General features: G+C 36.7%; 1 protein-coding gene across 1 annotated transcript in view; it reads right to left on the bottom strand.

Moving 5' to 3' along the window:
• The window catches only part of SLC30A8 (solute carrier family 30 member 8), a 40,339-nt gene extending 16,030 nt beyond the window's left edge, over positions 1-24,309 (bottom strand). The window contains exons 1-2 of the mRNA XM_077778937.1: positions 24,239-24,309; positions 10,318-10,517 (exon numbers count right to left, since the gene is read on the bottom strand). Of these exons, the coding sequence (XP_077635063.1) occupies positions 10,318-10,517; positions 24,239-24,309 (271 nt within the window). The remainder of the gene's footprint in view (positions 1-10,317; positions 10,518-24,238) is intronic.
• Positions 24,310-24,603: the final 294 nt, after the last annotated feature.

The raw sequence follows: 24,603 nt of genomic DNA, 5'->3' as shown, positions 1-24,603 counted from the left end.
ATGCATATTAACCATACTTGGTGAAACATGCCACAGACTCACAAAACTTTATCAGAGAAAGGGTCTTAACGTTGATTTAATCTACCTCTTCTTCCCAATTTTACAAGAAACAGATACCCAGAGAGTGGATAGGATTTGAACAAATAGAAATGGATTTCAAGGTTGCAGCCATTCCTGGGAGATCAAAGGTACAGAGATGGGAAAGTGTGGGTCACATCACATTTACAGAACATCACAGTTGGACCAAGACATAAGAGTTCAGAAAACACAAAAGGATGAGGCTGGAGACATGTGGACTGGATTTGAAGAGTCTTACACTTAAGGTTGAATACTTGGACTTTTGTCTGTAACTCAGGAGTCACAGCCCACAGCTATGTTTGTATTTGACTTGTAATTTTACCACAGTTTTTAATCACTTCCTTCTGCTCTACTAATTTATATTATCCACCTTAGTTCAAGATCCCCATTATGAATGGTAGGGAGCAGTAAAGAAAAGTGCAGGCACCTTCCATTGGGGTCCTTGAGTATAACAACAATCATAGGAAAAGAACCCAAGCCAAGGTGGTGCCACTTTACTTTTCTGTCCATTGGTTTGCCTTCCCTACTGCCTCTGAGTTCTCCTTAGAGAAAAGACCTCCAGCCTCCAAAATACAAGTCAGAAGAAATTCTTGTCTCTGCCTTCCCAAGCAGGGCTCATTCTTTGAGAACAGTCTTTATTGCTCTCACTACATCTTCCTCCAGAAAGAGCTGTTGCTGACCGATTATCTCCCTGGCAGCTGTTTATTGCCAGTGTACAATGAGGTGATGGACCCTATCAGTCAGAAGCCTCTCCGTCATCAAACCCACCTTGTCTCAGCTAATGATTTTTAAAAATTACAGATATGGCTCATAATTGCAATAATCCCCACAGACCACTGGCTCTAGCTGTAGTTAATAACTGGTTTGTCAAAGTTTAATGGTCTGATACAAAGTAGTCTTCAAGTTTGTTACTGAGCTGTCAGTGCAAAAAATCAGAATGATTCATTAGTCAAAAAGCAACATTTTGCCAACAAATCAGCTTTTCTTCCAATTACCGTCTACTGTTGCTCTATCTGCCAAACTCGGGTCTGATAATAAAGCTGTGTTAATAATGGATTATATCTTACTCAGAGAATGACTACATATAGATAAATAGTCGGCCGCAATGAATGATGGTGAGGATTCCATGTGCTGGGCTCAAATTGTAGCCCAAGTCAAGGAAATGAAGTCCTCTAGGAATTCTTCAACAGGTCCAGCTGAATCAGGAGGCAACTGAGAGAGAAAAAGGACTTGCTTTGGAAGAAACATACTTCTATGGAGGCCTGGGAAGTGAGAACCATTTTGCAACTAACCTTTCTACTTATAAGAATAATCCAGAAAACTGAGCAATTGTACTAAATTGCTCATTTCTCTGTGGAGAAAACTGTTTGCAAGAGGTAGTTTCTGACTAAACTTGTGTCTGTTCCTGAAAGTATGGGGTATTACCAACAATTAACACAGTCATCCAGCCAGTATTTATTGAGCTCTTGCTGTGCATAGTATAGGAATGGGTTAAACAAAGATAAACAAAGTTAAACAAATCACAGTCCCTCCCTTCAGTGATCTCATTGTTAACATTATCTATACTGTAGACATGTACAGGGGGCCAGAGGATCAGAAAACCACCCTCCTTGGGAGCATTGAGGAACTTTTCACAGGACAGAGGGGTAAGAATGTGCTAGAAGGGAAAGGTTTTTCAGGAAAAGGTAATAGCAGAAACAAAAAACAGAGAGAAATGAAAGAAGACAGCCCCTTTGTGGAATAGGAGGTGTGGGGTATTGGAGGAATCACCAGAAATGAGAATGGAAAAGTGGGTTGGGGGATCCTCTTGGGAAATTATGTCATACCAAAGAATTTGAATGCTATCGTATGGGATAAGGATATGGGATATCGATCTATGGATATGGGATAAGGTTATGGGATATGGGAATCTGGTGTGATATTGAGGCATAAGGTTGCAACATGCTCAGATCTGTATTTAAGACAGACATCTTTGCCAGCAATGTGGAGGCTGACCTGGAGGGAGAAGGAGCTATTGGTTAAAGATAGAGCAGTGATAGCCCAGAAGATGCCATGAAGGCATGAAGTAAGACAGGAGCACTCATTTATGGTTTATGTCAAGATGTAGAAAGCAATGCACTGATAACAAGATAGAAGAGGTACTAAGGACTATGTTCTGGAAACACACTTTTCTTAGGGCCTGTGGGATGACAGGACAGGAGGTCACTGGGGGAGCCACTGGGCGTGGGTCTCATATTCACTCAGCTCCAGAAAGTGTGCGTTATGTACACATGATATTTTGTGTGGAGAACAGAAACATACTGACAGGATCAAAGAAGCAAATGTCTCTCTGACAACATCAGCCTATGTCTCATTACTGGAAGACACCACTGTATGCTCTTAATGCATATTTCTAAAATACTTTAACTGTCTTATGATAGCATTATTACACTATATAATGTGATATATCAAAAATGCATGCAGTTATTAACAAGTAATTAAAACACACCACAGTTTACATGGTGTGTTTTGACACTTCTTAAATTTTTAACACCAAGAACCTCAAAAAAATGTAAGTAGCCTAAGGCTCTGAGACACCCTCACTATAGTATGAAGCCAGCACCCTTATCAGTAAAGCTCATGGGTATCAAACCCCCCAGTTATAGCTTTCTCTAAGAGAATTTTTGTACCCTGAGCTACTTACTCTCTTCCCCTGCCAGCTCCCAGCTGTTTTTCTGTCTAGCAACCTCATGTGTTCTCCATCACTCTTTATACTCGAAACAGTCCTGCATCAGGGCATCTCTCTCTGACCATTCTCAATTGCTTCCAGTAATGGTCATACTTGAGCTGATTTTTGTGAGGTCTCGGGGTCTGTACATCTGCCTTTTCAAATAGGGATACATGTGTACATGTGCCTGTTAGGGCCTTTCCATAATTAGTAATTTTCACAAACAGTCACAAAGAGTCCCAATTCATTAGGCTCAAAGGCCCATTAGGAGTAGACACGCTATTGCTTATAGCCTTCCTTAATTCTTTCCTCCAATCTGCTCCACGACCAGTTCTAAATGTCATCTTATTCCACAAGGCCTATAGAATTAATCCGGATTCACCATCCAAGCTTCACACTCTTTCTTGAACCCCCAATACCATTCTAGTTTCATTTTCCACTCACTGTGTTTTCTCTTACATCGCTGACTTAGATAGATTTTCAGATAGGTTCAGTGGTAAATAATAAATGCCTAATTCAAACTAGCTTCAACAACAACAACCAAATGATAATTTACTGGCTCAAATAACTGAGAACATATCAAGGTGGGATTGGGTCTAGTGCAGCCTAATACTAAGGTTCAAATAATGTTTGTGGGGGTGGGGGCTGCTCTGTCTCTAAATATTGTTATTTATTGTCCTACTGAAGATAGACTACTTTACCCTTAGCAAGAAAGGTTGGTCTCTGGAAGCTCCAAGTTTATATCATTACAGCATAGTATTTCCAGAAGATAGAGTGCCTTCCTTCCCCCCTCCCCCCCTCCCTACCCCCCACCATGTATCCTTCCTATAAAAAGACCCCGAGACTCTGAGTAATCCAGCTTGGAATGTCATACACAGCCTCACCTGTGAGCATGAGGTTCTTGGTCCAGGATGACCAGAAATGGAATTAGCACAGTGAGTAGGAGAAAGCTTCCTGAACAGGCAATATCTGACCACTACAGTGGCATCAAGAATCACTTGAATTGCTTTCTTTTTTCTTTCTTTTAATTTTTTTAAATGTTTATTTATTTTTGAGAGAGAGTGTGTATGTGAGTGAGCAGGGTTCAGGCAGGGAGGCAGAGAGACAGAGACAGAGAATCTGAGGCAGGCTCCTTGCTGTCAGCATAAAGCCTGGTGTGGGGTTTAAACCCAAGAACTGTGAGCTCATGACCTGAGCCAAAGTCAAATGCTCAACTGACTGAGCCACCCAGGTGCCTCTCACTTGAATTGCCTTCTAAGAATACAGATTTCCTGTCCTTTTGAGACCTACCCACTTAAAATCTTTCCAGGCAAGGCTGATATTTACTACCTCCTGAACCATAGCAATAGTCAGGGCCCTCTCTCTGAAAGGCCCTTTTTTAATCTCTCTCTTTTAGCCACCCCTCAATTCCTATGCAAACTTCAAGTCCTGTCTCAAATCCCATATCCTGTATGAGGACCTCCTAGATTCCCAAAAGTAACGTGAGAATAACAGTTACTTTCTCTGACCTGATCAAGAACGACTTTAAGCAGGAGGTGAGGTCTAGTTGGGTGTTGAATGATGAGCAGGGTTTTGATGATTATGGGGAATGAGGAGAGGCCTTTTCCAGTCAAATAAAAAGACATAAGCAAAAGCTACAGAGACTTTAAGGTGCAACCATTATTTGGCACAGGATGAATAAATAGCTGAAACAGAAGAGTCATGTAATGAAGCAGTAAAAGCTGAATAGTCAGTTTGGCAGCCAGAGGGTGGAATGACTTGAAAGTCAAAGTAAGAATTTTTCATTTTGTGTAGAATTCCAGAGCTTTCGAACATACTGAGCTCTTTTCACATGGGACAGCCAAGTGGGACCTACCACAGAGGAAGCCTCTCCTGCTACAACACCCTTGTGAGTTTACCCCAGTTGTCAGTAAAATTTCCTGTGCTTGCCAGGGTGGGGAGAAGGGTGTGAAGTACTGAATTAAGCGGAGAGGAGCCACTAAAGAATTTTGAAGACAGAATTAACATGATGAGAACAATGTTTTAGGAAAATCAGCTCAAAATCAATGCAGCTCAAATTGCAAATGCTTCTGTGAGTACCCATTTAATTCCTTTACTGACAACATCACTTTCTTTTTTTTTTTTTCTTAAATAGTTTATTGTCAAGTTGGTTTCCATATAACACCCAGTGCTCTTCCCAACAAGTGCCCTCCCCCATGCCCATCACCCCCCCTTTCCCCCACCCCCATCAGCCCTCAGTTTGTTCTCAGCATTCAAGAGTCTATCATGGTTTGCCTGCCTCCCTCTCCCCAACTATTTTTCCCCTTCTTCTCCCTCATGGTAACATCACTTTTTTCTAGAAGTCATAGATGAATTAATTATTAAGAATGAGAGGGAAGAGGGAAATTGATTTGTTCACTCCAAGTGAATAATTTTTCTTTCCTCCGTTCCTAGAAATAATGTCATTTTAAAGCCAGGGCATAGGAAAGGTATGAGGAGAAAAGTGAGTTTTATGAATGGGGGACCATCTCATTTCATACTGTTGATTAGACATTGACTGGGAAGAACATCTGTTCTCAGCATCGACATGGATTCAGGGAGAAGCAGAGGAAGAAAGTAATGGAGAAAACAAGCCAGTTAATCTAACTGAGCTGTGTTTGCATGGGGTGGTGTCAGTGCTTTATCTAGAAAGCTATGAATTTCCAGAACATCACCTTTTAAAATCACACTTTTAAAATTTTATTTATTTATTTTGAGAGACAGAGAGAAAGAACCTGTGCAATCTGGGGAAGGGCACAGAGAGAGGCAAAGAGAGAATCCAAAGCAGGCTCTGCACTGTCATCACAGAGCCCAACACAGGACTCAATCCCACCACTCTGGGATCATGACACAAGCCAAAATCAAGAGTCAGTCACTCAACCAACTGAGCCACTCAGGTGCCCCTCAAATCACATTTTGAATGGATTCTGTTTTTTAGATTTTCCATTTTGTCCATCTCTTACATGAGCAATATTGTCCGTGATCTTATGAATTTGAATAATTAAAAAAGAATGCACATCTGACATAAGTGTCAGTGGCTTTTCCAAGTGAATTTTCTAATTGGAACTACTAAAATTAAATTCTTTGCCACTTAATTAAGCTATTTAGTTGGTTCCTTCAAAAGACTTATCACGCTCTAGAAATTGTGTGGTATCAATTAATTTTAGAATCTTTGACTAGAAAATTATTTGCCAACCCTGGATTTGTCTTGGACTGGGTAAGTTTAAGTTCTTTTCCAGTTTTCAAAAGTATACAAGTCTGAGAAAGGGACGCCTGAGTGGCTTAGCTGGGTAAGCGTCTAGCTCTTGATTTCAGCTCAGGTCATAATCTCATGGTTCCTGAGTTCAAGCCCCATGTCGACTCTTTGCTGTCAGCACAGAGCCCACTTCACATCCTCTGTTCCATTGTCTTTCTGCCTATCCCCCACTTGTGCACATTCTATCTCAAAAATAAATAAACATTAAAAAAAAATAAATAAAAGTCTGAATATAAATATACAGATCATCAGACTCTATAGGTTTAAGAAAGCAATTAATTCTGATTTCTAGCTATGATAGTCCAAAAGACAAAACACAAACAAACAAAGTTATCAGATTCTGTTTTCCTCCAGTCTCAAATTATCATTAATTTGGCCCTCCTTTTTTGTAATAGAAAATGAAGCCAGAAAATTGGTAAAAGTATAACAGGTAATAGTGGTAATGGGTTGGTCATAGCTTATGATACTATAACCCAGGGAGTTTCTAGTATGCTTTTTACATTTTATTGAGAAAAAATAATAAACTCAAAAATAATATATAAATTTGAATAATTTAAAATAAATATTAAGTCAAATAATAAAGTCAAAACTTTAGACTGAATAAGTACATAGCTAAACATAATTTTATTAATAAAAATATGGGATAAAGATAATCAGAAGATGTAATTCAAGATATTAAAATATGCAATAAGACTACAACCTTGAAGAAAGATAAAGTAACAAATGTTTTTAAAGGCAAAATTATGAACTGAAAAGAAAAATTTAGATGATAATATATTCAATAAATACATATATCAATAAATCAGACATCTGCTAAGTTAAATCAAGGAAAAGAAAATACATAAAAAATATCAAAATGAGAAAGTAGCTAGAAGAAATAAGAGAATATGAATATAAAATTGTCATGCTCCATTGTATGATAATAAATTGGAAAACTTCAATGAGATGGCTGACTTTGGAAAACACAAATGACCCAAATTTACTCATGAAGTAAAAAATTTGAGTACATCAATAAATGAGGAAGAAGCTCTTAAATATATGTTAAAAATTATTTCCAAGAATGTCTCCAAAGCTAGACAATTTACCAGGGAGTTCTTAAAAAGGAAGAGATAATCACAATGTTACAAAAATGGTTTCTATTTTCTTATACAAAGTATCATTAAAACCAAACTTTTCATTTTAATACGTGTATCTCTACTTCAAAAACTTAGAAAAATAGCTCCATAATAGAAAACTATCATTAAATTTCAATTATCAATAAAGATAAAAAATCCTAATTATAATGTGAGTGGCCCAGATTGAGCAATGCATTGAACGAATGGTCCACCAGTCCATTTGAGAGTCACTGTAGTGAGAGCCTATGAACATGAGCCCCAGAATTTAGACTGCCTGCCCACGTACAAGGTGTGGGACTCAAGTAGGGACCTTTACTCTTTGTGTTTCAGGTCCCTCATCCACATAATGCAACTAATAATCAGGCCTACCTCTCAGATTTCGACAGGATTAAGTAAAGTAAAATGATAGAAAGCATTCATCACAATTTCTGGCACATAATAAGCATTAAATAAATACTACTTATTATCATCAAAATGCCAGAAATGCAGACATTGTATTATATTAGGAAATATCTGAATATAATACACACCAACAATGTGTCAAAAACTTTTTAACAGAATATGTTTAAAAAAAAAGATACTTGATAAAAGTCAACAATCATCCTTGATTATCTATCATTTAAATATTAGGGGGAAATACCCCCACTTCATTAACATAGTAAAAATACTTAACCTCTCAGGAAACATTGCACTTAACAGTTAAATAGTTGAACATAAGATTTGATTTAGCCATAAGATATTATTTAACATGGTAAAAATATGTAACATTTTTACTATTGAAAAAAGAGAAATATGGGGTTTTGTTTTACACAAGAAATTGTTATCTCCTGGGAAGGTAAGAATGGATGACTGAGGAACAAGGAAAGGGGGCTGAGATGCATTTAGAATATAAATGAATATATAACGAGATACATTTAGAATATAAAATGAATATGCAAAATGGAGAACTCTCCAGAATACAAAAAGGAACCATCTAGAAAAGAGAACATGAGAAAAGGAAGAGTCCACTCACCTCTGGGAATAATAAACCAAACATATCTAAATAACCCTAGCAAGAAATAGGCTGTCCCTATACTAAAACAATCAAATAAGCAAACTAAATAAAATCGCAAAACATTGATGAGAGACATAGAGTATTTGGCTAAATGGAGAAATACCATATTCCTAGAAAACAGTTTTTGAAAAGATCTGTGTTTCCAAATCAACTTACATACCAGTAAAATCATAATTTGATTTTGGAGGGAAGAGAATACAATGGTTCTTGTGTTTAATTAGACTAATAAACAAATGGGTAGCCTTTTCCTTTTTTTCTGTTAAACAAGGAATAATTAGGAAAGAACAACAGATATTATAACATATAAATGTACATTAATTAAATATGTTACTACTAACAGAGAATAGCAATACTGATCCATTAAACACCTTAGAACCAAACCCTGTTCTTTATAAAATATTGATAAGTGATGAAAGAAACATCAAAAATCAATGGAAGGAGTAATTATTCCATAAATAATACTGAAAACTTTGTGAGCTACTTAGAAAAAGAATTCTTAGTCCTTAGAGCATATCTAATCTCACATTGATTTGAAATTACATGCAAAAAATTGAACAACAAAATGGTATTTGTCTCCTCAGTAGGTAGGAACCAAAGCACTAAAATGGTGAAAAAGCAGTAAAAGAAATCTGCTCAAAATGGGATGTTTCATCCAATTACATATGTAAAAAATTAAAACTTACCCACATCAGACCAAAAATTAAAAAGTAAACAAAAAACTGGGGAAGTATTTATAACAAATATAAAAATTCAATATCCTAACAATATAAAGAGTTCTCAGAGATCAACATAGAGCATGATAAATGATCTAAAAAACAAATGATTAGGAGACATTAAGAGGCAAGCAGGAAATGCATCAACAAAGTAAAATACAGATTACTAATAAGCATGCAAAAAATATTCTAACAGTAACAAAGAAATGACTATTAAAATAAGTCATATTTGCCTATACATTAATAAAGATTTTTAAAAGATTGAAATAAGTTTGGGGAACCAGGGTGGCTCGGTCAGTTAAGCATTCAACCCCATTTCAGCTCAGGTCATGATCTCACGGTTCTTGAGACTGAGCCCCATATCAGGCTCTACACTGACAGCACAGAGCCTGCTTGGGAGTCTCTCTCTCCCTTTCTGTTTCCCCCTTCCCTGCTACTACATGTTCTCTCTCTCTCTCTCAAAATAAATAAATACACATTTTTCTAAAAATAAAAGATTAAGGGGTGCATGAGTGGCTGAGTCGGTGAAGTGTCTGACTTTCAGCTCAGGTCATGACCTCATAGTTTGTGAGTTCAAGCCCCACATTGGGGTCCACAGGGAGCAGTGTGGAGCCTGCTTGGGATTTTCATTCTCTCTCTCTCTTTCTCCTTCTCTCTACCTCTCCCCAAATTGCTCTCTCTTTCTCAAAGTAAATAAATAAAGTTTAAAAAACAAATAAAAGTTTAAAATAAGTTCTGATAAGACTTGAACAGTCATTCTCACATACAGCAGGAAGACATATGAATTGTTTTAAGCTTTCTGAGTAGCAGTTTGGCAATATGTATCGAGAAGTAATAAAATAATTTATATCCTTCAATCAGTTTTTCTACTTTTAGGGGTTTCTTTCAAGGGATTAACCAGAAAGGCAGGCAGAGTTTTATTCACGAGTTTTCATTGCAGCACTGTCCATAGCAGGAAAAAAAAACTCCTTAAATTTCTAACAATAGAGACATGGTTATGTAAATTATGTGGAGCGTATTATAGAATATTGTTCAGGCATAAAAATGTTTTAGAAGGATCTGTGATGGCGTGGTCAAAAACATTCAGTATGCCCTCAGTTATATTTTAAAAACTGAGTTGTGAATAGAAAAATACACTGTATAAAAATACTCTACAATGTTATTAGAGGTTACTATTCAAATGTGGGATGGTAATGAATTTTATTTTGTTTCCTAATATTTTCTAACTTATCTACAATGAGCATATTGTTACTCCATACTTACAGAAAATATGAAATCTTTCTTTAAAAGAAGAACTTAGGTAACCCTCCTGCAATGATGTGGGGTTTTGTCTGTTTGCTTGTTTAATCAGAGAAGTCTTTTTGAATAATACTCACCCACGGCCTCTGCAATCATGAAGACGAAGCATATTCCCGAAGCAGCACAGAGTTTCCACTTGGCATAGACTTGCTCATTTGCTCTGTTCTCTGTGGCCTTGGAGCTGCCGTGGCAGTGATAGATGGCTCCCGAGTCCAGCTCCTCTGGCTTCTCTCCAGGACATTGATTTTTATTCAAGGTTTTCTGCTGGAGTTCCACACTATGGATGAGTTTGACAGAAGCAAGAAGTGAACATGGTTGCAAACAAATACCTCACTGACAGCCCTACCCATTCTCAGAACTGATAGAAGGACATTTGCTAACTAGGTAGGAAGTTACAGATCACGGCTCCTTCTACAAGAAATATCAAGTGTAAGGAACAAGCAAGACATTTCCTTCTGAAGTCTCAACCACCAAAGGTTTTGCTTTTTTATTCAGCAAGGCTATACCAGTAGAGATGTTAAAAGAACAGAAGAAAGGGAGCAGATACATTTTGATGCATTGCCTTACAAATTACTCCACTTTGGAAAGAATATGGACACTGTTTTACACATTTTAAAAAGGGGGGTGTGAAGAGCAATGTTAGATTGTGTGAATGAGCCAGCCTGATGATTCAAATACTATCACATGCCAAAACTCTTCCTTTCTTCTCCACACTGTCCTTCTGAGTCCACGTGGACCCCCAGAATCCTTAACACAGCTTTGCAGACACTCTCTACCAATCTATCAAATTTGTATTGGGAGTTGAACCTACTTAGACTTCCTTTTTTTTTTTTTTCCATTCTTTTCTTTTTTATCTAGATTCCAGTTAGTTAACACAGTACTATATTAATTTCAGGTATACAATAAACTGATTCAACACTTCTATACAACACCCAGTGCTCATCACCACAAGTACAGTTCTTAATCCCCATCCCCTTTTTAACCCATACCCCCACCCACTTCTCCTCTGTTGACCATCAGTTTGTTCCCTACAGTTGTCTGTTTCTTGTTTTGCTTCTCTCTCTTTTCTTCCAGTTGCTCATTTGTTTAATTCCAAATATGAGTGAAATCATATGCTATTTGCCTTTCTTTGACTGACTGACTTTGCTCATCATAATACTCTCTAGCTCCATCCATTGTATGTATATGTATATATACATTTTCTTTATCCATTCATCAGTTGATGGACATTTGGGTTGTTTCCATAATTTGGCTATATTTGATAATGCTGCTATAAAAATTGGGGTACATGTATCCCTTGAATTTGATATTTTTGTATCCCTTGGGTAAATACCTAGTAGTGTAATTACTGAATCATATGGTAGTTCTATTTTTAACTTTCTGAGGAACCTCCATATATTTTCCACAGTGACTACACCAGTTTGAATTCCCACCAACATTGCAAGAAGGTTCCTTTTTCTCCACATCCTCACCAACACCTGTTATTTATTTTGTTGTTGATTTTAGCCATTCTTACAGGTGTGAGGTGATATCTCATTGTAGTTTTGATTTGCATTCCCTTGACGATCAGCCATGTTGAGCATCTTTTCAAACCATGAGAGACTCTTGAATGCTGAGAACAAACTGAGGATTGATGGGTTTGGGGGGGAAAGGGGAAATGGGCATGGAGGAGGGGACTTGTGGGGATGAGCACTGGGTGTTATATGGAAACCAACTTGACACTAAACTATTTGTAAAATAAATAATAAATAATAAATAAATAAACTTAAAAAGAAAAAATTAAAAAGAAAAATATTTCATTAAAAAAAGAATATGCAATGGGAAAAAGACAGTCTCTTCAACAAATGGTGTTGGGAAAACTGGGCAGCAACATACAAAAGAATGAAACTGGAGCACTTTCTTACACCACACACAAAATAGATTAAAAAAACAAAACTAAATGTGAAAACTGAAGCCATAAAAATTGTAGAGGAGAGCACAGGCAGGAACCTCTTTGACATCAGCTATGGCAACTTCTTACTAGATATGTCTTTATCTTCTGAGGCAAGGGAAACAAAATCAAAAATAAACCATTGGGACTTCATCAAAATAACATCTGTACAGTGATGGAAACAATCAACAAAAATAAAAGGCAACCCTTGTAATGGTAGAAGATATTTGCAAATTATGTATCTGATAAATGGTTAGTATTCAAAATATATAAAGAAATGATCCTATTCAACTACCCCAGCAATGAATAATCCAACTAAAAATGGTCAGAAGACCTGAATAGACATTTTTCCAAAGAAGACATCAAGATGGACAACAGACACATGAACCTACTTAGATTCCTATAGCAGGCAGTATATATCAGTTCTTCTCGAATATAAAGCATTATTTACAGCCTGGAAGAGAATTCTAGAACTTCATAGATGGAAAGATTATAGATACCATTTAGTCAATCCCATAGTTTCTTTTTTTTTAATTATGATTTATTGTCAAATTGGCTAACATACCATGTGTAAAGTGTGCTCTTGGTGTACACTCTTGGTAGATTCCCATGGTTCATAGCTCTCATACAACACCCAGTGCTCATCCCAACAAGTGCCCTCCTCAATGCCCATCACCCATTTTCCCCTCTCCCCCACGTCCCCATCCACCCTCAGTTTCTTCTCTGTATTCAAGAATCCTCTATGGTTTGCTTCCCTCACTCTGTTTGTAACTGTTTTCCCCTTCTCTTCCCCCATGGTCTTCGTTAAGTTTCTTAAGATCCACATATGAGTGAAAACATGCAAATCTGTCCTTCTCTGACTGACTTATTTCACTCAGCACAATACCTTCCAGTTCTGTCCAAGTCGCTACAAATGTCATGATTTCATTCTTTCTCATTGCAAATTAGTATTCCATTGTATATATAAACCACATCTTCTTTATGGATTCATCAGTTGATGGACATTTAGGTTTTTTCCTAAATTGGCTATTGTTGAAAGTGCTATAAACATTGAGGTACATGTGCCCCTATGCATCAGCACTCCTGTATCCCTTGGATAAATTTCTAGTAGTGCTATTTCTGGGTCATAGGGTAGTTCTATTTGAGTAATTTTTTGAGGAACCTCCACACTGTTTTCCAGGGCAGCTGCACCAGTTTGCATTCCCAATAACAGTGCAAGAGGGTGCCCGTTTCTCCACATCCTCACCAGCATCTATAGTCTCCCGAATTGTCCATTTTAGCCACTCTGACTGGTGTGAGGTGATATCTCAGTGTGGTTTTGATTTGTGGTTTCTTAGCTGCAGTAATTAAGGTTCAGACAGGTTAATTGCCTGAGGCCAAATAACCAGCAAACAGCAGAACTGGGATTCTGATGATGTTAATAGCACTCAGGATTTTAAACAGTTCCAAATAATCTCCTTTGTTAGAATAGGAACCATTTGGCAATAGGCACATAGAATATTTATATCTATAAATCTTTGCCTTCATAAAATGATACATACCCTGATAATAAAAACAACATATGTAGCAGTGTGGGTCACCTATGGCCATCAACTCAGAGGAGCATGAGAACTAAAAAGGAAGCGTGATAGAGGTTTCCTTTCCTTTGTGCTGAGAAGGCAACATAACCAAGACAGGGTCACCAATTGTTCTGACACTGTTCATGTGACCACTGATTTGCTGAGCCATATGAAGCTTTGCTTTACTTTAAACTTTTCATGAATCTTGTGGCCAGAGAAAACCAGGTGGTGACCAGGAGACGGAGCTTATTCTGAAGCAGTGCAGAAGGTAGGCCAAGGCAGGAATCTCACTAGGGGCGCAGCCTCTGGGAAATGCTCAAGAAGAAGACTACAAGCAACCTGGCCAATTTCTACTTTTAAACCCTGCTTTGTTGTCCTAGACTCTGAGATAAACCAATAAGGGTTTACTCTGAACTGAGATTGCTCCTTGAAGTACTAAGCAGGAGATCCAAAGGTGGGCTTTAGAGGGTCCATTGAAATTGGATATAGTGTGTTCATATCTGTGTCTGTGTGTGTTTTATGGCGAGGGGGGGCGGGTAATGCAAGGTTCCAGTCTTCTCTGGACTCCTAAAAGGGTCCTTAATCCTCCCCAAACTTGAAAGCCAAAATTAAAATACATTTCTCATCACCTCATTAGAGCAAAGGGGTCAGGGTACCTATAGATGCAAAATAGGCTCTTGATCTAAAAATGGTGTGAAACCTAAGATGAATTTTAAGAAGGTCCTAAAAAGCAAATGCTATGATACATCAAAAAATAAATTGTGAATAAATTATATAGATCCCCACAAATTCAAAGATAGTTGAAACTCAGAAGAATANAAGAAACAGGAGAAACAGAAATATTCCAAATGTTTCTCGCAATAGCCTACAACTTTGAGTTCATTTCTTAAAATAATGAATTAGAAAATGGAGCTTTGTTTTGTAATCTTGGGGAAGCTTCTCTTTTTCTTTTGTATTTTATTTTTACTGGATGGTAGAAGTTAAACCCCTTTGTTTTTATGTCTCCAAAATAGAGCTGGTAATACTTTTCAGCCTCTTGTTTCATATGTTGACTGCATAAAATCGCTTCCATTTTGTACTTTCACATCACTTCTCCCAAGATCCTCCAGTCACTGTGACTTAGAAGAGGAGATGAAAGCTTGGGTCCCACCATGCATTTCCCACACTTCACATATTCATTCGTTCAACAGGTATGTACTGCATGCCTGCACGGTTAGAGGTCCTAATGAACCATAGTCTTAGAGACTAAGCTCCTGACCTAAGAAGCTTATATCTTAGCAGAGGGACACAAACTGTACACCAGCCGATAGTTTCAGAAGCTGTGTAGTATGATGGGCAGTGACTGGGTGAGGGCAGGTGAGGCTACTTTAAATAGACTGGTAATGGGGAAGCTCCTCTGCAGAGATACCACCACAGTGAGTTCAAGGATAACCAGCAGTAGACCTACATGGAAAAGAAAATCACAAGTAGAGGGTGTTGCTAGTGCAAGGGCACAAAGACAAGAAGGAGATTGTCTTGTTCCAAAGCTTGACTTGATAGAAGGGAACTACATACGTGGCCACCGTGGTGTGAAGAAAAAGTAACATTGCATGGTATCAGAGAAGTAGGCAGATGTTAGCTCATGGCCCTGTGAGCCATTAAAAAGGATTTGCTCTTCTTCAAATTCTACAGGGAGGAAGTTGGAAAGTTTTGAGCAGGTAAGTAACATTAGGTGGTTCACATTTCTAAAATGATCACTGTTGATGATGCTTGGAAGGCTTGAGTATAAAGGGGCATCCATGAGACCATGTATGGCTGAAGCAGAGATGCTGATGATTTGGACCAGTGTGATGACAAAGTAAATGGGAAGAAGTAGCCATATTTGAGGGATATTTGGGAGGTAGACTCCAAAGGACATTCTAATCAATGGCGTTAGTTAAGGGGAAAGGAGGATGGGGGAGAGGGGGACTGGAGGATAGATCATGGATTTCTGGTTACAGCAGCTAGGATAAGGGCATGCTGGTTTCTGAGAGGGGCTGAGTGGCTGGCAGTGCAGCAAGGGGGCTGAGAATTTGGGGTCTGACACCCCATTGCTAAGTCAACTCCCAGCTTTACCACTCACTAATTTTATTACTGTAAGAAAATGACTTAACCTCTCTGTGCCTCAATTTCCTCACTGCAAAATGGGAATAATAATAACACCTCCTCACAGGGCAGCCGTGAGACTTTAACTAATTCATATAAGTGCTTCAGAGTGTGTTTGAAATGAGCTAAATGCACAAAAAAATGGGAATTTTTATGTTAGTCTACCATACTCATAAACCACATTACATCATTTCCAATTTTCTTCAGAGACAATAAAGCGAGTTTTACCTTGAAATAACTTTTAGGCTAAGCATTTTTATAACAGAACTTGAATAAACAAAAAGCAAGCATTTCTTCTGTTTCCCCTTTGTCTACATCTATCATTCTAGATTCTACTCCAATGACAATAAAGCATACAAATCATCACTTTTGTATTAATTGACACTGGGAGTTGAACCTCTAATCCTAAGGAGAGGATAAATGTCCAAGAAGGAGAAAACATTTATAAATCCATTAGCTCTTCCTGGCCTGTTTTCCCTTATCAACCACTTTACTCTGTCTGCAACAGAAAGAGCCCTAAGTATTCAGTGCCTGGGACCTTGTCTTGAACACAGTAAATATCAGTACATATTTGCTGAGATTATACTTGATTCAATGTTTGTGAAATACATGAGTGATGTGAAAAAGTGTTCTGAGGGGAGAGATCTAGAGGGCGTGGGGAATAGAAATGTTTGCAGAATCAGATGTAATTTTTTGCTCCAGAACAGGAATTCAATTACCCTCTCCTTTATGAAACAGCTTTATATATGCCACACATATGAATGTATACACTTAATGTATACAATGTACTGGATTTTAGCATTTTTGCAGAGTTGTATGATCATCACCGTAATAACTTAGGACATTTCCATCATCCCAAAGAGAAACCTTGTACCCATTACCACTAATTCCCCAGTCTCCTTACATACAACCCTACCCTGAGCAACCATTAATTTGCTTTCTGCCTCCATAAATTTGCCTATTCTGGAAATTTCATATAAATAGAATCATACAACATGTGGTTTCTATGAATGACTTCTTTCACTTAGGATAATGTTTTCAAGGTTTGTCCATGTTTGAGCAACTATCAATACATCAGTACTTTATTGCTTTTTATTTTCAAATAATACTCCATTGTATGGAGATACATTTTCTTTCATCATCTGATGGGTATTTAGGTGGTTTATATTTGGGGGTTTTATTTTACTGATAATAATGAACAATACTGCTATGAAAATCTGTATGCAGGCTTTTGTGGAAGTATGTTTTCATTTGTATTGAATAAATACCTAGCAGTAGAATTCCTGGGTCATAAGGAAACTCTATGTTTAACATTTTGTAGAGAATGCTTTTCAAAGCACTGTGCAATTATACATTCCCGCGCTCGATATTGGAGAGCTCTCATTTCTCTATATCCTCACCAACACTTGTTTTTGGTTTTTTGATGATAGCCATCCTAGTGGGTATGAAATGCTATCTCATTGTGGTCTTGACTTGCATTTCCCTGATGGCTGATGATGTTGAACAGCTTTATTACACATTTGTATATTTTCTTGGAGAAATGTCTATCCAAAGCCTATTTTTAAATTGGCCAATTTATCTTTTTTATTATTGAGTTGTAATTGTCCTTTATATATTCTGATACATGTCCCTTATCACAAACATAATTTATAAATATTTCCTCTCAATTTGTGGCTTATATTTTAATTTTCTTCATTATATTGTTTGCAGAACAAAATAATTTAATTTTGATGCTCTGTTTTTTGTATTTTTTTATCACTTATATTTTTGGCGCCATGTTAAGAAACCATAGCCTAACCCAAGGTCATAAGGTTTTATGCGTGTGTTTTCTTTTAAGAGTTTTATAGTTTTAGCTCTTACATTTAGCTGAGTACCGTTTGTTGCAGTAGCTTTTAAATTAACTTTTGAAATCAGGAAGTGATTTCAAATATTTTTTTTTTCCAAATGTGTTTCACTTTTTCTAGGCCCCTTTTGTTTCTATATGAATTGTGGGATTCGCTTGTCACTTTCTTCAAAAGGCAGCTGAGATTTTAGTACTGATTGTACTGAACCTCTACATTACTTTGGAGAATATTGCCATCTTAAAATTGTCTTCCAGTACACAAACATTAGGTCTTTTTCATTGACCTAATAAAGATCTAAGTCTTTAATTTCAATGTTTTGTTATTTTAAGTGTATAAGTTTTGTACTTTGTAAAATTTATTCCTAAGTATTTTATTCTTTTTCATGCTGTTGTAAATTGAATTGTTTTCTTAATTGTATTTTCAGATTAGTCACTGCTACCATATAAAAATACAATTTATTATTTGGACATTTATCTCGCTACCTGGAGCTTTACTGAACCTGTTCATTAGTTCTAAAGATTTTTAGTGGATCCTTTGGGATTTTTATATACTAGTTGATGTTGTCTGCACAAGGTGTTAAGTTTTATGTCTTCCTTTCCAATCTGGATAGCTTTTATTTTCATTTTCATTTCTGTCTCGCCTGTTTGCCCTTGGCTAGCACACTCAGCAAGATGCTGAGTAGAAAGGGTGACAATGGGTATCCTTGTCTTGTTTCTGATATTAGGGGAAAGGTTTCAGGCCTTTACCCCTAAGTATAATGCTAGCTTCAGATTTTCTATAGATGCTTTTTATCAAGTTGAAGAAGTGCCCTTCTACTCCTTGTTTGGTGAACATCACCATAATGAAAGGTTGTCGAATGTTGTTGAATGCTTTTTCTGTGTCTAATGAGATAATCATATGGTGGTTTTTAAAAATTCTATTAATATGGTATATTACTTTGATTATATTTCAAATGTCAAATCAAGAATGCATTACTGGGATAAATCTGACTTTGCCATAGTTTATAATTTTTTTTATATCTTGCTGTGTTCAGTTTGTTAGTACTAGGGGGAGGGATTTTTGAATCTATACTTATAAGGTATATTGACCCATAGTTCTGTTTTCTTGTGCTAGCTTCTTGTTTTGATAACAGTGAAATATTGAAATATAGAATGAATCTGAAAATGTTCATTCTTTTTATATTTGTTGGAAGACTTTATGAAGAATTGGTATTAATTCTACTTTTTAGGTTTGGTAAAAACCACCAGTGAAGACAGCTGGGTTTGCAATTTTCCTTGCAGAAAATGTCTTTATTACTAATTCATTCTTTTTATTTATTATAGATCCACACAGATTTTCTATTTTCTCTTGAATTAGTTTGGTAGTTTGTATCTTTGTATAAATTTTCCATTTCATCTAATATTATATACATTTTATATATGCAATTTATATCAGTTAAGAGAAGAAAGAAGAGTAAATACACTATCTTTTATAATTACCTTTACTGATGCTATTTGGTTTTTGTGTGTTGAGTCAAGTTAATGTCTGGTGTCTTATTTTCAGCTTGAAAATTTTTCTTTACTATTTATTGAAATGTGAGTCTACTAGCAAAAACATTTCTATTTTTGTTCACCTGGGAATGTCTTCATTTCTCCTTCATTTTAGAAGATAGTTTTGCTGGATATAAGATGATTGATTGACAGTTAGCCCTTGTTGTCATTTTCTTTTAGCCCTTTCTTTTAGTCGTTTAAATATGTCATTCTACCACCTTCCAGCTCCTTTGTTTCTGCTAGAAGTCAGCTGTTAATCTTACTGAGATGCTCTTGAACATGATGAAACTTTTTTTCTCTCTTGCTGTTTTCAAGATTTTCTCTTTGTGTTTTGCTTTCAGTATTTTCACTATGATATGTCAGAGTAGATCCATTTTTCCTTAATTCTTCTTCAAGTCTGTTGACCATTGTAGATATGTGGATTAATATTGTCACCAAATTTTGAGAAATTCCAGTCATTATTTCTTTAAATATTTTTCTCCCCCTTTTTAAATTCTCCTTCTGGTACTCCCATTATGCTTATGTTAGGGGATTTAATGATTTGCCACATCTCCCTAAGGTTCTGTTACCTAAGGTTCTTTTCCTTCCTTATTCTTTCTGTCTGTTCTTTATATTGCATATCTATTGATCTACCCTCAAGTTCACTGATTCTTCTGCCAGTTCATATATACTGCTGAGCCCCTTTGACAAGTTTTTTATTCTCACTGTCCTTTTTTTTATATATATAATGTATTGTCAAGTTAGCTAACATACAGTGTATACAGTGTGCTCTTGGCCTCAGGAGTAGATTCCCATGATTCATCACTTACATACAACACCCAGTGCTCATCCCAACAAGTGCCCCCCTCAATGCCCATCACCCATTTCCCCCTCCCTCCTGCCCTTCCATCAATCCTCAATTTGTTCTCTGTATTTTAGAGTCTCTTATGGTTTGCTTCCCTCTGTTTGAAACTGTTTTTCCCCTTCCCTTACCCATGGTCTTCTGTGAGGTTTCTCAATTCCACATATGCGTGAAAACATATGATATCGGTCTTTCTCTGACTGACTTATTTTACTTAGCATAATACCCTCCATCCACATTGTTTCAAGTGGCAAGATTTTATTATTTCTCATTGCCAAGTAGTATTCTATTGTATACATATACCACATCTTCTTTATCCATTTACCAGATGATGGATATTTGGACTCTTTCCATAATATGGCTATTATTGATAGTGCTTCCTTTTCAACTCAGAATTTCCATTTGGTTCTTTTTCTTTTTAATATAATTTCTATCTCTTTATTGACATTCTCTCTTTGATGAAACACTGCATCATACCTCTCTTTACTTCTTTAAATATGATTTCATTTAGTTCATATTTATAATGACTGTTCTGAAATCTTTGAATGCAAAGTCCAATATCTGGGCCCTTTCAAAGGCAGTTTCTATTACCTGCTCTTCCTTGGAGTATTCTTCACTATTTCTTTGCAGGCATTATAATATTTTGCCTACAATTGGATGTTTTATTTTTTTATTTTTATTTTTTTCGATAATACACTATAGCAGTTCTAGATACTGATCTCCCATGGGCCTGTTGGGGCTTTTTACTTGTTTGCTTTTTTATTTGTTTAGGAATGACTTGTCTAATAAAGTGTAATCTATTTCCTCTGATGTCCCCTACACATACAGCTTCTGTTATCATTTGCAAGAGGGTGCAGCCTTAGGCATGCACACAGTCATCTTTACCTCCTAACCCCCACCCCAGCCTAAGGATGCTGATCTTCTTTAATCATGACTATCTCTTTAATCTTTGACTATCGCTGTCCATTGTCTCACTGTTAAGCTTCTGGATGCTCTGCCTAAATGGGTATCATATCTAACAATTGACCTATTTAATCATTTATTGATTAGTGTTTTCAACAATACCCTGAGGCATAAATTGCCCCACAATCCAATCCAATTAAAGCTGGACCATGTGTTAGTCTGCTTAAGCTGCTATAACAAAATAACACAGACTGTGTAACTTAAACAACAGAAATTTATTTTCTCATGGTCTGAAAGTCCATGATTAAAGTGCTAGAAAAATTCAGTTTCTGGCAAACGCTCTCTTCCTGTCTATACATAGCTGCCTTGCTACATCTCCATGGTAGAGAGAGAGAGAGAGAGAGAGAGATCTGGTGTCTTTTCCTCTTTTATAAGGACAGCAGTTCTACCATATCAGTGCTCCATCCTAATGACTTCATTTAATCTTAATCACCTTTTAAAAGTCCTGTTTCCAGGATAGTCATATGGATGTTCAGGCTTCAACATATGAATTTGTGGGATGGGGGGAGACACAAATATTCAGTCCATAGCAGGCTCCTTTACAGGAGTGGGGGGATATTTGAGGCCATAGGAGGGAGAATGAAGACAAACCAAAAAGCTGACACAGTGCTCCCAGACATGTGAGCAAAGCCATTTTGGATTTGGTGTCTGGTTGAGACACCAGCAGAATACAGCCCCATGAACAAACCTTGCTGAACTTATATGGAGCCTTGAGGAAATCCTGACCCACAAAACTATGAATAATAAAATGATTGTTGAGGAAATCAAGGTCTGTGTGACGTCAAGAAGAAATAAGTTATGGATTCAGGAGGGTACAAGGTGAAAGTGTGTGTGCAGGAGATGTGGAGGAGGAAGCAGATGCTAAATTCACAAACAGGAGGCATGGATCCAGTTCCCAACTCTATCATAATTAGATATCTGACCTTAAGAAAGGCACTTTTTCTCTTTGGCATTCAGGTTCCTAATTGATAAAATCCGGGATCAGGATAAATCATCTCTCCCAGGTTTAACTGCTTTTATATGAAAAGAAAATTAAAATGAGTTTGACAGGGGCACCTGGGTGGCTCAGTTGGTTGAGTGTCCGACTTCAGCTCAGGTCATGATCCACAGTTTGTGGATTCAAGCACCACATCAGGTTCTGTGCTGACAGCTCAGAGCCTGGATCCTGCTTCAGATTCTGTGTCTCCCTCACTCTGCCCCTTCTCCGCTCACACTCTGTCTCTCTTTCTCTCAAAAATAAAATAAAAACTTAAAAAAAATTTTTTTTAATGAGTTTGACAGTTTTTATCATCACCATATCCTGAAAACCATACCCATTTAGGAAGTGAAAGAGACCCTGTAACTATAAATAGTTGGCTTTATTTGTGTAATAGTGTTAATGGTCTACTTTAGTGAGAAGGGAAATAGTGTTATTTTAATAACATAGAGATGCTTTATTAATAGTGTCCATAGTGTTAATCATTGGTTGTCTAAAATTTCTGCTTGACCTAACATGAGGTTTTGTTATTTATGGTCTTAATAAATCATATATAATACTATTTTATTTTTTTCATTTTTTTAAGTTTTTATTTTAATTCCAGTTAGTTAACATACAGTGTTATGTTAGTGTGCAATATAGTGATTCAACAATTCTATACAGCACCCAGTGCTCATCACAAGTGCACTCCTTAATCCCCATCACCTGTTTCATCTAAGAAGAATAATTTTTATAATGTGAGATAATAGATGTGCTAGAATCTATCATATATTTTTAAAGCCAAATTATAAATATCCTATAAAAAAAAGTCCCTTTACTGTTGTTCAAATATTTGATGCTATCAAACACAATGTTACTACTCTTTAGAATATTAATTTGGTTCCACAAAACAAACAAAAACATTACATATAGTATTAATGTTTATGTATTCTCTTAAGCTCTGCTCCTAAAATGAATTCATTTCAGATTTCCATTCATTCATCTATATGTAATAAGCATGTTTCTCTTTGCTCTTCATTCAGACTGAACTTCCCAATTCTCATATGGGAAGTTCTTATTCTTATATGTCTGTTTTTTCCAGGCAATTATCTCAGTCTGGAAATGTCCCCCAATCTTATTCTCTCCCTCTCCCTCTACCCCCCCATTTCAAATTTTTATTTAAATTATAGCTGGTTAGCAAATACTGTAATACTGGTTTTAGGAGTAGAATTTAGTGATTCCTCACATACATCCATACATATAACACCCAATGCTCATCACAAGTGCCCTCCTTGATACCCATCAACCGTTTAGCCCATCTCCCACCCACCTCCTTTCTAACCCTCAGTTTGTTCTCTATAGAACAAAGAGACTCCTAAGAGTCTCTTATGATTTGCCTCCCTCTCTCTTAACCCTATTTTCTTTGTGGAGTTTTCCTAACCTTACTCTCTAACTCCTTTTCACTTTTCATTTCTTACTCTAGCACTTGTGAAAAGCTTTCTCTGACCCCTAAAGTCTAGCTAATACCTTTTCTTTGAGATATTCTCATTAAACACCACCAGAATGATACTTCTATGATGTTTTGTAATTGCCTATTCCCTAGATGCATTCCACATTAGACTCAAAATTTCAAGAGGACAGAGATCTGAGGGTAGGAATATTTTCTTCCTGTTATATATCCAGATATATTTAATCAATAGTAGTTTAATAAGGGGAAAATGAATGAATATACTGCATGTAGTACCGTGGAGATATTAAATGGAACTAAAACTATATAAAACATTAAATTCAGCTATATTTATTAGTTGTATACATTTGATTATGTTATTTCATGATTAAGAAAATAAAATTAACTTAAAGATCAATATAATCACAATTCTGTCACACAGTTTAAAACCCTTAACTTTTTTCTAAAATATAATTTAATAAAATTTACCTAGAACTTTAAAAACGGAAATAATTGGAGAAAAGAAAGGGAAACACATTAGATTGGATACGCCTGTTTTCTGGAAGATAAACTACATATGAAAAATATATTAATAAAATGTATCCTTTGTGCACTTAGGATATTTAAGGAACTAAACCCTGAATTCATCAGGATTTGAATTATACCAGTCAGTCAGTAGTTTACCAAATTTTACAAAATGCCTCTGAGTTGCACAGCAGAAGTTTCCAATATTGAAGCAGTAGCACCTCAGGGTTTATTGAATAGTCAAGACAGAAAATTGCGAAGCAGAAACAGATGTCTGTTACCTGTCTAGGGCGAAGGCATACATCTTAGTGGCTTTGTCATTCACAAGATAAGTTCTTTCAAGAAACTCCATGGTGGTCAGGATGAGAGCTTCTGCTCCTTATTGTGGCGGCTGCTCCTGTTTACCTCACTGTCCAGTTTGGGAACCAAAGCAGCATTACACTCATTCACATACTTTCCAAATTAAAAATAAAAAGGCTTCCGGGATTTAGAATAACAAGCGTCCTGCATCAATGTTCTCGGTAGGTCTGCTAAAGTTACGGCCTCCTTGGACTATCAGCTGGTCTCATTCTCTCATCCACAGAAACTCCTTTCCTATGGAGACCTGCAGGTAGAATCAGGTGAAGCGTGTGTGTGTGTGTGTGTG

Source organism: Crocuta crocuta, unplaced genomic scaffold (assembly GCF_008692635.1).
Source record: "Crocuta crocuta isolate KB4526 unplaced genomic scaffold, BGI_CrCroc_1.0 scaffold448, whole genome shotgun sequence".
NCBI lineage: Eukaryota > Metazoa > Chordata > Mammalia > Carnivora > Hyaenidae > Crocuta > Crocuta crocuta.
The sequence above is the reverse complement of the archived record's forward strand: the minus strand, read 5'-3'. Positions and strand labels throughout refer to the sequence as shown.